We start from the raw sequence: 18,350 nt of genomic DNA, 5'->3' as shown, positions 1-18,350 counted from the left end.
TAGGCGATGCCTTTGAAGCAACTTACCTGTGACATCGGTTTTGATGTCAGCAAGCCTAAAAAGAGGTGCAACTTGTTCATAATAAACACGAGTGGCTTCTCTTTTGTGGCTGCTTGGATTAACAAATACTTTCAAGGATTTTGGTCTATTTTGAAAGCCTAAAAAGAAAACACAAAACATTTAAGATTGCACACAGCCCAGTTATTTTTACAGCTTAAATGAATATTTAATATTAGAACCACTGCAGTACTTTAACAGAATAAATAAATTATAATCTAAGAAAGGTCTCAATTTCTTCTTGGCTGTGCACTATCTACCTTAAAATTACAGTACTGACTACTTTTGTGTGCTAATAAACAGTAGAAATGAATCACAGACTAAACAAAACATTGTAGGATCCAGAAAGAAAAGCATGTGTCATAACCTAGTTAAAACCTTGACCCAGGATCAGAGTGAACGTTGTAAGATTGGGCAACAAAAGCCCCAAGTATCAAAATATATCCTTGTTGGAATTTAACATGAAACGCTCCCAGCAGGTATACGACAGTAACATCCACAAGACTGGTGCCACCATCTAATGCTTTTGTTTTCTGAGACTGCAAACCAAACAGGGCAAGGGAAATACCCTCATCTTGAAAGAGGTCCAAGGAAATGCAAAGGAATCAGAAATTCTGTACTATCATTCAGAAATCTGATAATTATTGTTCATTTTAGTTTTTAAAAAGTTACATTTAGGTCTTCGAAGTCATGGACTCTGAGCAAACACTCAGAAATATTGCTATGCAAACAGTACCTGGTCTTGCACATTGATCCCATGAAGTAACTTTATTATTTGGAGTATGGCATTTTGTTGAATAGCAAATAATTCCTACTAAAACCTACTACCTTCAAGTTCCCTTTTCTAGAATTCCTACAGCTGCCACGATTCAGTTAATGTTGGTCTGCTACGAAAAGCAAGTGGTGGCTTGCAATACTGCTGTTTCTTCGGGAGTTATTTAATGATTTAATATGATTTGAACTATTCTAAATTAGTATCAGGTTAGACTCTTGCTTTCTTAGCCTAATGAATGCTGGAATATCTGACAAGAGTACTGCTTTCAACATTCAAGAACAAAATTAGCAGTAAGCCACAACTCCAGAAGGAACCAAGAGTTTAAGCACATTTTCCTGCCCCCTGTAGGGCATTACTTCAACTTTTACATTCACATGTAGTTTCAGAGTGTCATCTGGGACTTCCTGAAGCTCATCACACTCACTCTACCCCAACAACTGAGCAGGAACAATTCCTCAGAGAAATTAAGCTAAATACTATTTCAGCATCAAAGGGGAAAATATTCCTTCAGATCAAAACATAACAATTATAGAGGTCCCATAGATTATTTTTTCACTTATTTAAACACATCAAAGAATCTGGAAGGGAAAACTAGCACTTTATCCACTTTGTAAATCTTAGAAGATTTCTTAAAGATATTGGAGAAAATTACTGGACCAGTTTGCTGCTATAAGCTGAAAGCATATATAAAGCACAAGATTTCTAATTATATTTATGGCAAAATGCTACACACAGCGCCATGTCATTGCACATCAAATTAATTCTGATGAATCCTCAATGTCTCATGAATCCTGAATGTCTTCAGGAATAAGCCTTAGTACCTACATTTAAAAGTATCTTATTTAAAAGGCGGTAGAAAATAGGGAACTTGGTGAGGACAGTGGATGTGCTGGAGGGCAGGTCTGCTGTTCACAAGGACCTTAATTAGCTACAAGAAAGGTTTGACAAAAGCCTCAAAATATTCAATAAAGGCAAACACAAAGTCCAGCATCTGGCCCAGCAAAACCCTAACACTGCCGGCGGGGGATCAACCAATTACGCAGCACCTCTTTAGACAGCATCTGAAGTTTCTGATGGACAAGGAGCTGAACATAAGTAGACAGTGTGCCACTGATGCCATGAAGAACAAGTGCTTACTGGGTTGCAGTAACAACAGGAAAACCAGTAGTTCAAAGGATATCACTATATCCTTGTATTCAACATCTTTGGAACCTGAATCTGGAAAAGCTGCATCCACCTTTAGTCCCCCCAACACTAGACTGATGAAGTGGTGTGAGTCCAGTGGAGAACTGTGACTAAAGAGAGGTAGCTGGCTTTGCGTAGCCTTGAGAAGCTATCTAGATGCTGTCCTTAAGTATCTATTATGGGAGTAATAAAGACCACCAAGTCACACTTTTTACAGGTTTAAGGACAAAAAGGCAAGGGACACAAGTTGCCACAAGGAATACCCCTATCTGAAATCAAGAAAACCACTCTCCACAATCAGGGCAGTTAAGCCACAGATTACACTGCCTGGAGTCTTTAGAATGCCCATACTTAGAGATTTTCAAAACTCATCTGGATCTGGCTCTCAGCAATGTGATCTTATTTAGAAGCTCACCTGCTCGGAGCAGGAAGCTGGAACAGAGACTCTCCAGAGGTCTGCTCCAACCTAGACTATCCTTGATTCTCTGGAAATGGAAACAAGCACTGCAAGTACGTACACAGGCAATTTGTAATCATAGGAATTACAACACAAATAAACAAGGTTACACAAAATTTCCCAAAGACTATTAAAACACACAAATCAAAGATATATTAATTGTTACTCAAGACACTTAATAGAAATCTGCTATCTGGTATTGTTGCAGTCTTTTAGAAGTCATAAAAATAGTAAGACTAAAAATGTAATTTCTGTGACGTGCTATTTTACCTAAAGTTTCAATAGAAATGAAATTGAAATCTACAAGAATAAGCATTCCTCATTTAAAAGGGAAAACACTCAAATGCACTGTCATGTGCATGTCACTGATCAGCTAGCCCTAAATGAATCTCAACTCACACCAACAGCCAGATATACAACTGTAAAAACTGACTAGTCTTTGATTTGTAAGTAAGTATACCTTTAAATGTAATTATATATATATACACACACACACACAGAGACTTCTAACACACAAAGCAGAGGGAAAGAACAGGAAAGTACAGAGTGTACAGAGTTTGTACAAGTAGCAAAGGGTGATGAAGCGTCAAATTCTGTTATCCAAACAGTGCGAGTTACAATAATGCTAAACAACAATTAGGAGAAAAATGAAGGGGGGGGGGGGGGGGGGGAAGCAAACATCTCTCTTAACTGGTTTTTGAGGTTTAGGTGTAAAAACTTAAGTGCCAGGTGGCAATATAAAATTTTAAATTAAAGCAAAAGTAGGCGAAAGAACACAGGCTTTTCAGCTGGTGGAGGAAAAAAAATCCTAGATTTTTAAGGAAAATTTTCATTTTTTCTTTTCCCCTTTTTTTTTTTTTTTTTTTTGGGGGGGGAAGGGTTTGCTTATTTGGTTTTAATCAAAAATTCATTTATTAAATGATTCCAAACTAGGAACTGTATTTATGATTGCCGAAAAGTAGATCAGTGTTAGTACAGAAATCCTTTTGAGATTTTCAAGAATCAAATGAATTCACAGGATAAAAGTGCTAGAATATTCTCTTTATGACTACTTGAACATCAGTTTACCTTTTTAGAGAGGTAAACTATTTACAGAAATATGTCTCACAGACAAGGCATTTGAGCAGAGATATGGTATGCTACTGTACTGATGTGGTTTTGTGATTGCCAACTGGCATGAAAGGATGATCACAATAAAAATTATCCCTTTTCATTCCCAGCATGCTCCGGAAACATCAAATAACTGATTTTAATGAAAGAATAGCCAATAACAGTCAAAAGTTAAACTTTCACACACTTACGTAGTTAAAAATACTTTTAAAGAAGTTTCACTAATACTACTTTAATTTCTTTTTAACAACATCTATATGAATGAATCAATGTCATTTACTACAGCCTGCAACTGATTTCAGTCTGTCAGCCTTTTGGTGTTCTCCCTAACTGGTATTCTGTTATTGTTTTCTGTGGCTGCTCCATTTGAAATGAACCAGCAGCCTAAAGCAGGAAGGCCAACTGTTCCTCTAGTACTAACAAATGTGCTAATATGCACTAGTTTAAACTTGATCTATCAAGTGAATCAGTGAACCATGAAGGGTGGTGGGTCAATCAGGGTGTTCTGAAAACAAAGGCTCTTAGGGCAGCAGAGACGCTATGCTCAGACATACATCTGTGCTGCTTTCAGGTCTTAGCGTTATGAAATGGGTTTATGTTACAGAAGTTAAGAGCCTGGAATCATGTCATTACTAAATACGTTTATAAATACTTTATATGACACTAAGAGTATTATACATGAGGAAAACTAACATTATGAGAGAGATTTGATAATGTAACTATGGAGACACCACTGTTAATATTAACTAACCAAAGTTAATGTTTAACATTAATGGTTTAATTAAAACTTCATGCATGAAGTTTCAGACTTTCATATCAAATCCCATTGTAAAAGATACTACAGAACAGTAGATAAAAAATAAAATGCACTTCATGCATTTTTTGCTACTTTATCTTTTATGCTCAACCATATCTACTGTCTTCTGTTAGCTTACAGAGTTTTTAAGTAAAGCTTTCTCAAATCAACTGTTAATAAAAATAAATCTTCTCATGCTAAAAAATGAAAAAGAAAAAAGGAAGGAAAAATTTTATAATTAAGTATGTTACCTCACTTCGGTGCCTGTCTTAACCCTTTAAGAAACACTGGGTATTTGCATGCACAGAGAATTTTAAATAAAACTGTGAATTCCACTTACACACTATGTCATAACTGTACATGCCCATAAGTCCAGTACAAAAAGATATGATGTGTAAATGGAAATCCCTTAGAGTCAGGTGTACAACAGTGCTGATGTAAGATCAGCAGCATACTAGAAGCTGTCTAAACTGCAACGTGGGGCTTTTTAGGAGCCAGTCCAGAGCCAAGGCTCCATAGGTGCATGCCTTAAAGTGACAGTGGTTGCTCTGTGTCAGTTTAACAAAAATGTGATATACAGAAGATCAGTTTTCCTGAACACCGTATCATTGAGCAAGCTCTTTACATCCAACTGACACGCATCTGAACAGCAACATCATCATGTGGAAAATAAGAACTTATATAAAAGTGGGAAGACAGTAGTACATGCGTTTTCTGTCACACACACACAGCCATGATAGCATCCACTATAATTCAACTCTAAATAACTGTATTGTACCTGTGTGCTCACTTACATGATGACAGGATTCATGAGAAGTTATAACCTAGTTAAACTTCAATTTGAAGTACACTGACCACATCCAAAGTAACAGAGGATACTCACAATGAAAATACTAAGTATGAACATGAAAAATGCAATAAACATCCTCGTCAGACACAAAACAGTGAAAGAGAAACCATGTACATGGCATTTCAGAAAAATCTTGAAATCTTAATTAGAACAAATCTCCAGATAAAACTGTATCAGTGATGACATGAGCTAAACTTGCTATTAGTGTTCCTTAACGTGCATGCACAAAAATCTAAAAACTTGACAGAGAAACGCAAACAAATAGAAATCGCATTATTTCCAGAGGAAACACACCTGTCAGCAATATTTAGCCATCCTGACAAATGAAAGCACGTGTTTACTGACAGCCATACCCAAACATATATAGACTCTTTGACAAATCACTTGCTTTCCATTTGGTCCAGCCTAGAAGCATTAAAAAAAAAACGCTTCAAGTAAACAACGCAGCAGTTGATGAAAATTTGTGACTAGATAGAATAGAAAAAAAGCCCCAAACGTGCACTTAAATTTTGACTATTTTAGAGGGACAAAATTTCAACTGTCTCCTGCAGTTCATAAGGAAACCAAAAAGGAGCCAATTTGAGTTCATTAACAAACACATCATCATCACTGTCATGAAAACAAGCTGCAGCAAAAACTATGGAAATTCCTCACTGTTTCAAGCAGAGGTATATCAATGTGCCTTTTGAGATTTGAGTTACTGCGGAATCAACAGAACTTATCTGCATTTTATACTTGTAGTCCAGACTTGAAGCCCACTGGGAACTTCTAACCAATGTTTGGTACATTTTAAATCAAAGGACTTTTTCTCTCTATTATACTATTACTATACCAGCCCTGAGTTACTGATAATGCCTCTCTGCCACACTGAATGCTGCTGCTTTTTTAGTGATTTTCTGTATAGAAAGGCAGTTTGAATATCTACCCAGAATGCTCTTTTTCAGGTTCAGGTGGCTTCCAATTACAAAGCTATAAAACAGAAACTGCACCTCGAAGTCAAGGCAACCTGAGCAAGAGATACTGCTGCTTTTTTTCTGTGAACATATGGTACCACTGCTCCTGATAGATGGAGGATAATCTGGGAACAAAACAGACATTTGCTCCTTATGCAAATGTCCTTGCCTTTATGGGTAGCTGGAGATCTGCAGGAATCTTGGCAATTCTGCAGATTTAGCTGTTTTGTGATAAACTCTTTCAAAAAAGGGCAAGGGAAGGCACTTTTTAATGCGCATTTTTATTTGGAAAATCCAAAGCATATTGTAAGCAAACAATGTAAGAACGTGCCGTTAATAACTCGTGCTATTTTACTTTCCCTAATATCTGCTTTTGACAAAGTTACTTTAGTAAAAGTACACTATAAATTGCTATTTAAACTGTTGTTTCTAACACTACAGTTGTAAAAGATTTGAATTCTGCAATCTGGCTCAGTATTAACAATCCAGCTGGAGTTTTAATAGTCTGCTACAAGATGGATTGGTTTTCTTCTGTAACAAGCTCATTTGGTATAATCTGTAAACAGAGACACATTCTGGAGCTAAATCAGAGAGTTTGTTTTGTGAAGGGATTTTTTGTTGGTTTGGTTTTTTCAAATCACAAGTGTCCTATATTGTGTGTCTTTCCAGCATTGATGGCATTAAATTACAGAGAAAAGCTTTGATTTGTTGGGGGGGGGGGAGGGAGACCCTAAAGAGTGAATGCTTTTTCTTTAGATTTGACACAGCTTCCGTGAAAAAATGCAATTGTCATGTGTTAAACAAAGCATCCTGCCACTGGCATCAGCCCAGGCAAACACAGAAAGGTACTTTTAACATAAAGAATTGCCTCTCATTGTCAGCTAGTGTTAATACATCTTGTATCAGCTTATACAGTGCAAGTCCTACAGGACCTTAAGAGCACTTCAACCTGTTAATTTATGAAGAAAAGGAAAGCCTTTCCCATTAGTCTCTTAAAGAACCTGCAGGTCTTGACTGGGAGCTCATAAACAGCCACCAGGAAGTCCCTGAAGAGTTCCCAGGACTGCAACAAATACAGTACCATCATATGCGCTGCAATTCTAAGTGAAACATCAGTGAAATATTTTTTCTTGAAGAAACAGATTTCCCTGACGACGCTTCAGTCGGAACACAGTAAGATCCTTATTTTCAGTAACTTCCAAAACACCTCCAGAAAATATCACCAATTTGTTTAATTTTTACAGATGTATTACTCACTTCCCTAAATTTTACTCTTCACCACATGAAATTTCAGTAGTAAACATTTCCCAGCATTTTCGTATGTTCTTTTCCATAGGCAAAATACCGTTCTAAGCTTCCCTCAACCTTAGGCACAGCCAACAGAAACAAGCCTGAAACAATGACACCAACCCCAATGCAATGCTTACCATTCAGAATTTCCTTTAGATGTCTAAACCATGAATGACAATGATCTTCACTTAAGTTATTTAAATGGATAGCACAGTCTGTTAGTTTATTCTCTTCTTTATTCAAGCATTTAAAAATTGTGATACCCAACAAAGTGCCACCATTTTTCTGCCCTGCCGTACGACGACGTTTCAGTTTTACTGAAAATACATCTTTCATTTCAACAATCTCCTCCTGAGCCTGCACGTTAATGCTGGAATCACCTGTAGGGAGAAAGAAGAATAAAAAATTGTTACAAATATGATTAGGTGTAATATCTAAAAAGAAATATTGTTATGGGTTCATTTCCAGCTTCACTTGTTGCATCTGCTCATGCCTATGTTTAAATTTATTGCCTATCATTTGCCTCAATCACTGGCCTTGTATTTTACCAATACAATTCTGTTACTTAGGTTAGGTGTCCAGCTATACAAATAACATGACTTTAAACAGATTTAGTCCCTTTTCTGATAACTACAAAAATAAATGAACTGAACTGCAGAATGTAAGAACAGTGAAACAGTTGGGGTTTTCTACATTCGCATTCAAAAAGCAAATTCTTAATTCTATTCTCCTAAGTCACAGCAGTTGTATTCTCCCAAATCATACATCAGAAAGTCTCCTATGACCCAAGCTAACTATGTGCTCCATATTTTTTCATTTGATAGAACTGCTGCCTTTTGGGTTTAGACTAGAGATGTATCATAAAATAGTTAAGCAAAAAAAGAAAAAATAAACCAAAAGCATGTCACCCATCTTATCTTTCCTTTTCAGGTCATGAATTTACTTTAGAAGACAGTAAAAACAGCTTTGAAAGTTCTTGTGACAGTTCAAGACCCTCACCCGTGGGGAGATTCATGGAGGTTTCCTTATGTCAGGACTGTTATACACATGGACCCTGTGGCTGCAGACACTATCACTTCAGTGACACTAGTTCCAACTGCCTTTTAGAGACATACAAAGTGAACAAGCGTGGTACAGGTTTTTCCTTTTTCTGCTCTCTTGAGCTGTAAAACACCTGATTCCTCAAAAAAGAAGTAGAACAGACAGACTGAAGAAAAAATGTTACCATTCCTGTAGGTGTCAGATACCCTGGACTCAAAAAGAAGTTTCCCCTTCTTTGCAATTACAGCACATCTGATACACTAGACTGATAAAAGTCCCTTTGCAACCCAAAGCAAGAAAAGGTAACCAGAAACCTTTTCCAAATACAGCAACAGCTCAGTCAAGTGGTTTCTCAATAGCAAAAGCCATAACAGATTCTGTTTGATGAATAGTTGCTGCACACTGAAGTGCCGGAGAGAAGCTGCAGAAGTCTATTTTAACTGCCTTCCTGGAAAAGATGGACGGCACTGCAGGTGAGACTGCAAAATCAAGTATTGCCTACTTCATTACACCGCCTGAAGCTAAGGGCTTCAGGAAGTCATACTTCTTCTGAGCAGGAAAAAGAAGCTTGTGTCAATTCTTGTGATGCTGACATTTTCTCAACATTATTTCTTGAACCAGACTATGCAGTGAGCATCTTTCTATATAGAAATCTTGGAGGACTGCTTCTCAGCAATGCTAATAGAGCTAAAGCTCAGGTGACAGTTCTCAAACAACACATTTTTTCCTGTTCCATACCAAAAAACCTACTGCTGATAGAAACATGAATTTATTCTACTTCCCCCATATTTTTCCAACTTGTTACATTTTACCATCTTAATTTCTCCATATTTTAGCTACTAAGGTGCAAAACTAGACTAAAATCATTCAATTTTTAACAGGAATACTCTGATAAGTAAATGTGTGCTCTGAGAGAGTACACAGGGAATTGTGCCTAGTGCAGACTTTCAAAAGTACACAGCAAATAAACAGTAGGAAAGTCATCAAACAGTAGAAAACAAAACGAAGCTCGAAGTTCTGTAATGACTGCTGTAAAAGTATCCTCTATAAAATGGACTGAATGCAAGCAGAGGACTGAGGAACAAACAAATGTGTATGATTCCATTTGAACTATGATTTTGCATAGGCTCAAAGGGTGAGTGGACATTGTACAAGCAACCTTAATACCAGCATTACTAAATCAGAGGCCTGGAAATTTTTTTTTCCACACTTTGTATTACTCTTCTAAAACATCTGAGGGCAAAAAGTCTTTGTAGGCCTTAAATGAAACACTTACTTGTGATACCCTGAATCACTTACCTGGAACTACATACTTTAATACCTTTACTTAAGACTTGCTTTAATTTTTAAAACAGCATTTTCAAGGGGGTCTGCTTATCTTTGCCCAGCAAGTCTTCCTGTCAGACATACACTCAAACTCAATGCTTTAGGAAAATGGACAAACATAAAGACACGTGAAATACAACTGCTCTGTGGCAACAACCAAGCTGCAGCACTTAATGCCCCACACCAATACAAATACGATAAATGGGTTTGCTTTTTAAATATTTTTAAACAGATAACATTTTGGATTAAACTATTAGTTTTGCTGAGGATATCACAAAGTCTGTTATGCTGTTATGCATACGCATCACAAATGAATTCCAAACAGCAGCCTATTTGCCCTGCACAAATCAAGTAAAACAAAGGCCTGTTACAATACTTTTTATTCCCCCACTAGTTTTCATAGAATGACATTTAGTCATAAGCCAGGTAAGGCTTGTCTTGTCTCTTTTACTTTACGCTACTATTTCAGCCAGATTTTCATTTGCTTTTACATCTTCCTCTTACTCCGTATTTATCAAATTCTTGCGCTGCTCAGAATCTCATCAAAACGTGAAAATTAAAATAATATATTCTTACTAGGCAGCACTTTACTTCCAAAAGTAAGATTTGACTAATTGCTCTACTGGAATACATTTCCAGATACAACCTGGAGAAGCATATAAAGTGTTGAAATACTGAATCATACAACAGCATCATCCTCAAGTTTAAATTGTAAAGGAAATACTGAACTAGGTAGTAGGATTAGGACAGCCAACTTTTACTAAAGTTGAAAAGAAGTCTGCATAAAAGTCCCTGGACATATTCTGTAATTTCTATTTTCTTTTTTTACTGAAAAAAAGACCAGTGCAAATGCAGTAAATTTGTATAAAACAAACCAGATAAAGAAAACTGAAGTATGAGCTACCTTTACAAAGTATTTCTAATATGTTGTAACCACCAAGTTTAAATATAAAGTAGATATTGAATTAGACACCTTTTTAAACTTCAAAAGACCTACTGGTTCGTTAATATCACTTTGGTTATTGTTAGCTGTTTCAGAACATTAACTGTCCTCTCACATTACTTAGAAAGATATTGGCTACCATCTGTTCTTGCAAGAGATTTAAGTATGCATCTATTAGATATCATGCTATTTATTTAATTCAGTACCCACTTCCCATTGTTGTATCTTTGGAAAAAAGTCAATTTAATTACAAGGCATAAAGATAATCTCTTCCACCAGGCTGCCCTGTCATCATGACAGCAGAGAGGTAACCTGTATTAAGTAGGTTACAGGCGTTATGGAAGAGTAAAACTAACAGCACTTAACATTTAACAAAGATCTAACAAAACCAGAATATATGGCACTTAAAAAAAAATTACTATAAGCCAAGGGCTTGTCTAAATCAATCTCAGCACATCTGTCTGATGTAGAGCGTAAACAGGATTAGAGTTGGATTTATCTGCTTGACGCTAATTGTACTCACAGTTTCTGCACATGTCCACTCTTTTTCTTTTCTTTTTTTTTTTTTTTTTCCAAATATATCATGAAAAAAGGCTGCCTGGATATACAAATTTTCAGGAAGTTTTTATGCCCCTATTTATCCTCTCACTGATTTCAAGCAATGAAACTATCCTACCTTTTTCCTATTTATGGTAGTCTAATCTCCTATTTAATCAAACCCCATGCCTAAATATACACACTAAGCTAAATCAAAGGGTGAGGGACCAGTAGACTCAAATACAGTTTAACTGTAAATAGCGAATCAAATTTTAATTAGTTAAGAGTGTTAAGGTAGTCTTTAAACAAATAGATTCTCATGTTTACAGCAAAACTGATGAAAACATACACACCAAAAAAAGCAGAGCTACTGAAAAATAGAACAGTTTGTAAAGAGAGGTGTGCTATTTAAACACCAACACTTTAAAAACCAAGCAGTGCATTGTAACAGAACAAAAATAAAAATCAAAGAAAATACTGTGATCGACAGTTATTCTTGAACTGATCACAAATCAGCCTACACTGTATGAGCACTATTTGCAAAATCCTATTTTCAATATACTACAAAACATAACTGTATTGATATAAAACAGAAGAGGAAATAAACAGAACCAAAAAATGAAATTAGTTTTGACAATACGTCTAAAAATTTAGGCTTAGGAATATCTAAAATTAATATGACAATGTCTAATTCATATAAACTAGTAACTATTAATCCGTTAAGACAGTTTTCCCTTACTGTAGTTGACAAAGCACAATAAGTAGAATGCAACTGATTCATAAAAACTCTGCAGTTTTCAGCTACAACTTTGAATAAGAAAGTCTGGCAACAAGAAATATATAAAGGAGCTAGTATGATCATTCTTACCAGAAGAGCCAATAATCACTGTATAGCTCACTGGGCTAGTTAACATTAATTGAAAGACTCTAAACATGAGACAGAAAAGCTATTTTCAGAACATCTGAATTTTCAAGGGTTTTTTTTATTTCAAAAAAACAGGTCATGCAACACCTTTAGGAAGATTTGATGCTATGCCTCTTAGTCTCTCCTGCAAGCACAGAAACCCAAATTGCACTTTCTGCTTGTGAAGAGTATCAAACAGGAAGATGAGAAGGTGGTACAGCAAGGGCCAAGCAGGGGAGGGACTGTTTTTTCTTTGAATATTACCTTTATGCTACTCTAGTCCTTTTAAATGGTGTAAGAGAAGCATAACACAACCAAGGTCCTAGTCTAGGAAAACATTCCTCAGATTGTGTTTAACAACTTCCTTGGGGAACAGCAAGATGTTTAGAAAGTACTACCAAAGTACTGAATAGATGCATCTCAGTTCCTCCAAAGCTGGAGAGTAAAAGCAGGGTGAAACTACTAACTTCATCTTTTAATGGCAGCTATTCACTTGCAGCAACAGCTGTATTCCTTCAGGGCAGAAAATTGAGCTTAAAAACATCTGACAGGAATACAACCAATTTTCATTCTCCTTCTCTAGAGAATCTGAGAGTGATGTATTTTGCCAAGCCAATGCAATACCTCGTTGTTAATCCCCTTTCCAATACAGACACCTACCCTCATTCACCTGCCACAACTGTGTAGTCCAGCCCTTCGCCTTATGTCTGGCAGTTGACAAAACCATGCCGAGTTAATTCAAATCCCTAAAGTAACATAGATTGTCTACTTTATGTATTTTATGTTATTTTGCTAGCTTAGTCTCCCAACAAGTTGCGCGAAACAATCAGTTCAATCCAAGTCCTACAAAACTAGAGATGCTGCAAAGTGGTAAGAAAATACACAGCAGGAAAAAACAAGGACTGGGACCATCTCCTTCTCCATCAGCAGGAAGTCAACACAGTTTGAGCCAATCTGCTGTGCATTTTCACTTCCAATTGCTCACTCCCCTAAGATCACACAAACACCGATCAACAAGAGCCAGCCAGAACTGGGAAAGATGCACAATGGTGTCAATTTTTTAGAGCTCTATTTACATCTTATCAATTAAAAAAAGTCTCAAACTCCATTTTACAAACTTATAATGGCACATTTAGATTTACTGGCTAGGAAGCTACATGCTATTTTCAAAACAGCAGTAAAAGGCAGTATTCACTGTTCCAGCTTAAATAAGTCATCTGATTTTAAACTACTGTCATAGATAGCTATGTCTAAAAAGAAGATTAGTGTGAAGAATAACTGATATAGTACAAAATATGCTTGAAAAAATCTGTAGATCAGGCCCCAGGTTTTCAACTCAACCTCCTCCCCCCCAAAAATAAGATCATGGGATGAAGGTTTATATTAGATAATCCGATTTATTTGTTTAATAACTCTTACAAATACTTTTAAAAAGACAAAATGTGACAAACACAACAGAAAATTGGCTTTAGCAGTGCTCTGCAACACTCAATACACTACAAAAAGTAGAATGTATTGAAAGAGTAGTAGCTGCCTCTCTCCATTTTTCAGATGGCTCTTTCCCCCAAGAACCCTTCAACAGCTGGTTCCAATCCCTGTTCACTGTAATTTTTAAAACTAAATCTTATTCTTCTAAACATCCTCATCAAACTGAGAGGGCTGTTGCAGATACATGCTCCTGTGCTCAGCATCATATCATCACAGCAACTGCAGGAAGAGCAGCTTTAGGGGACATTTGGTATAGTCCTTGAAGTCCTGAGTTGGACTATACTCACAAACTTAAAATTTGTTTGATTTTCAGTGCACCTTTAAAGGATGGCAATAGGTAAATTTCTGTCAGAAAAAAACCCAAAACTAAACCAAAACCCAAAACACTGCCAAGTTGCCTAGTTCTGGCTGAGCCAAAATGAGAAATGATGCTGTCAATTTACAGAGCAAACATAGGAACAGTTCAATTAATCACATACTATAACAGTGGAGCTGAGTACAGTTCAGAGGTCGCCCTTGCTGGAGCCAGCTACCCCTGGAGAGGGGCCAGAATGGGGACTTCCCCTTTGTGCGTGACCAGATCTCAGGAGTGACTCTTGCACCCAGCATCCTGTGTTTCCATGATGCCCAGCAGGCCATGGACAGAGCCCTTCTTCTTGTAATGAGGCTCATTAGACATCTAGCATCAAGCTTTCATTAGTGTCTTGCCCCATCTCTGGTTTACAGCACTGGAGTACCATGCTTATTAATTATAGCTTAGTGGCAGAACTTCATCAGAAAAAACATACTGAAACCGATAATCTGAAAAAACCCCAAATAGCTTCTTGAATAAATACCTCCATCAGAAAATGTGATTAAGACCTAATGGTGTTTTGGACAAGAAGTTTCACCTTAAGGAGAAGTTTCCCCTTCATTCTTCAGCAAAGAAATTGAGGGAGATGATGAAAAGAAAAAAAACCTCCCTAACAACACGATTTTCTGGGACTAATGCTGTACAGAACAGTATTGTACAGCAATGCTAGCTGAAAGAAAGCAAGGCTGACAACGGCGAATTCTGAACCTGAAGAATTTGAGAGGATACAGCAAAGACTTTGCTTTTGAATAGTTACATTTTCTCATCCCACCAATAAAGAGGTCACTGAGAATAGATTTACTATAGAAAGCTCTACATTTTATGTTACGAGTATGGCCCACATACTCCCTAATTTCATAGTATGATTGGAAAAGTAGCAGCAAACATTTTAAGTGCCTGAAACTTTGGGGCTTTTCATGGGGTAAGTAAAAGCCATTATGTAATAAACTTCAGAGTAACAACAGGATAACAAACATCAACAATTTCCATCATTTTGTAACACCTCTGCAGATTAAATGACTGGTTTTACACAGACCAATAAAACAACCATCATATAATGGAATTCACTTAAAAAGAGAGATTTCTGAAATAAAACAGAAGAATGGGATCTAGTGGCTTACTTATTTAGTACAATGGGCTAGCAGAGCTAAAAGAGACTAAGGAATCCCCAAATAGGAAACATGATCTTAATTTTACATTCATTTAAAAAAATCTCACACTGGTTTGTACCTACTAATTTATGTCATAATCATGGCAATTACTTCTGTCATTTCAGAAAATAAGGAGGGAAGTGGTGAATCAAATAGCCTCTTATGGCCACATGACATCATTGAGTTTGATTAACTACAAGTTAATAATTAGTCCTACTTGGACTCTTATTGGCATGGGATTTGCTTCAGCCACAAATACAGATTTACAAGATATCCATACTGCTAAACATCAGTGTCTCATTTTCAGGGAACTCAGCATACCTCAAATACCTGAATTTTGGTCTTTACGGGAGAAGATTTTCAAGAGACAATTTCTTCAGGAAAAAAACAGACACATCCCGTTCTAAGCAGAGGACCATTTCCTTCTGCAGCTGTTGGCAATTCACATATATTACCAGTCCGTGCTTTTAGGTATTGAAGCATAGCTATCAGCTGAGATAAGCTCATCCATGAACCTATTATTAACAGCTACACGTTTTGCTTTATCCTCATTGATCTTTGCTCACAAACTTCCTTCATAAACTTAGACATCCTTTTAATCATTCTATCTGCACCTTCTACACTAGCCCAAGGATAAGAGATGGCAACAGCACCACCAAAACCCTTTGACAAGCATAAAACCATTCCCTCACCCCAACCCGCTTCAGCTCGGTTGCCACAATAGGAAGAATGTAAGCTGCACCACTTTGCCTGCAGGGATGAATGAATCCTATTTTGTTCATGCACACCGCACTTGTAACAGATTTAAAAGAAAAGCAACAAATAACCCCACTGAATTTTGTTAGGTGATCTTTATAACATACATGGGGGTTTTGCCCTTCCTCTTAGAGGAACTGTTTGTACTTCTCTAATTGTGTAAAACACTTTGGCACACTTAAAATACATTTTGTTCTACACGATGTATGTATGGTACAAAAATTAGTTAGAACACAATGCAATTTAAGGGATAATTAGCCAGTTGTGCAGTATACAAATTAGCCGGTCGTATAAAGAGAAAGCTTACAAACCGTAATACTCTAGAAGCTTTTTGGTATTACAATTATTGTTATTATATGGAATTGACTACATTTGCAGTGATGCATAATCCTGTGACTGAGGAAATTACATTCTCAGACTTTCTTCAATTATAGTTTGTAGCTTAACACTATGACAAAGCTCTCACAAAAGATTTGATATCAATATGATGTGACACAACTGAACCAAACCTTAATTTCACTCACAGTAAGAAATCACAGGATTAAGTAACACTGTGCAGTCTTTTAGAAAAGTTTATTGCTTCCAGATGGATGCAAGTTTCCTTTCAGCACTGACTGTATCTTCCGTACACAGGGTGCCAATGTTACTATAAATATAGACAAAAGCAGTTATAAAGATAAATTATTAAGATATTGACATAAACAGGCTCATACAATACTGCCTCTCTCCACAAAGGACACTACATTAGTGTGATGTGTATCACAAACGTTCAATCTAAAATCACATACCCTCTTTTCAGAAATTGCAGGCCATATATGAACAAGCACAAATTTACAATGTGTCCATAAAATGATTTCTAATTCAAACTGCGTGCTCTTTGCCCCATGTTGTGTAGTGCCATGTGTTTCACTGCATGGTGCACAGTACCAAGATGTCCACCTGTGCCCATGTATCTGCGCAGTAAGCTAAGTGTATGCTTACTTCATTTAGCAGCAGAACTGTTGAATACACGCTGCAACACACATTAAAATAAAACTAAAACTGTAAATAATAAATGTCTTTAAGCTAAGTTAAATGTCAAACTATGTCCATAAACCACTGGTAAAGTATATCTACAATTTTTTTTAAAAGAATTCTGAGGAACACCTGATTAACCGCAAAAAAATTCAATATAATTCCATTATGGAAATCAAAATATGCTCAAAAATTATCAGGTAAAGACAGTACTTTGACTTCTTTTAATATTTAATGTTGTTATACAGTTCACGAATTGTAAGAATAAACGATAATGAGTCATTTAACACACATTATTTGGAGATCTTTCAATTTTTGAGAATCTCATGAGAATTTCATCTTGGTTTTGATATGTGTAATAGCCAGTGCATAAAGTAGAGCAAGTTAATGCACTTTTAAGAAGCCCAAGTAGGACTAAAATTTCAGCATTAAGTACCATAAGATTCAAAATTAACTATCAGCATTGAAATAAGTTTCACTTTTACATCAAGCTACATCACTATGCTAAGTTACATACAGAAACCTACTTATTTTCTAACAGTCATAACAACCACTCCAAGACAGAGCCATTAATCAAAAAACCAGCAACAACCAACCCACCCCAAATCTTTCCATGATGTATGTTTTACATTCTTGCATGCACCAATGGCCTCAAACAAGCAGCCTCCTATCTATTTTAAGCAAATCCCTTGACATCTCCCATATACTTCTTCTAACTCCAGTACGGTAAATGTAGCTACACACCACATTTACAACTCTATTCCTAGTCACAGTCCATTCCTAATCCTAGTACTCAGTAGGACTAAAATCAAATAAAATCTATTCATGACATGTCAAAAAAAAAAACCCAAAAAAACCCAAAAAAACCAAACCACACAACACCAAAAAAAAAAAAAAAAACACCAACAAAACCACACAAACTCATTTAAGATGCGTTTTCACTGCTGGACAAACTCTTGTCAGATGACAAAGGTACAATTCAAATCTCTTCTAATACATACAAATTTTTACTCCCCCCAAACTTTTAAATGCTAACATTACACCAAATGGACACGGATACAGGGTTTACCACTATGAGGTTGAAGTAAATATCATACTTGCAGATCCTGAGAATTTTACTCACAGCATAAAAGTCCTGAATATGGTTGCAGGATCAGGGAGTGATTCATATTCAAAGCACCCATACAGCAACTAACAGAGATGTATCTTCAGACTCTCCAACAGGCACTTGCACAGTATGTGTGTTATTGTTAATATTCTATCTAAATTTTCCTTTATCAAAATATTAAACTTACCTTGCTCATTTAAAAGTAAATTTAACAAATCTGAGTTTCTACACATACCCAGCCACACGTTACAAATCAG

General features: G+C 36.4%; 1 protein-coding gene across 4 annotated transcripts in view; it reads right to left on the bottom strand.

Moving 5' to 3' along the window:
- Positions 1-18,350, bottom strand: part of CERKL (ceramide kinase like) — a 56,090-nt gene that overhangs the window by 23,378 nt on the left and 14,362 nt on the right. For 3 of the 4 annotated variants that reach the window (XM_065670193.1, XM_065670196.1, XM_065670197.1), the window contains exons 2-3: positions 7,611-7,853; positions 27-158 (exon numbers count right to left, since the gene is read on the bottom strand). In XM_065670193.1, the coding sequence (XP_065526265.1) occupies positions 27-158; positions 7,611-7,853 (375 nt within the window). The remainder of the gene's footprint in view (positions 1-26; positions 159-7,610; positions 7,854-18,350) is intronic. The other variant, XM_065670194.1, reaches the window with a different exon arrangement.

Source organism: Lathamus discolor, chromosome 3 (genome assembly GCF_037157495.1).
Source record: "Lathamus discolor isolate bLatDis1 chromosome 3, bLatDis1.hap1, whole genome shotgun sequence".
In the NCBI taxonomy this organism is placed as follows: Eukaryota; Metazoa; Chordata; class Aves; order Psittaciformes; family Psittacidae; genus Lathamus; species Lathamus discolor.
The sequence above is the reverse complement of the archived record's forward strand: the minus strand, read 5'-3'. Positions and strand labels throughout refer to the sequence as shown.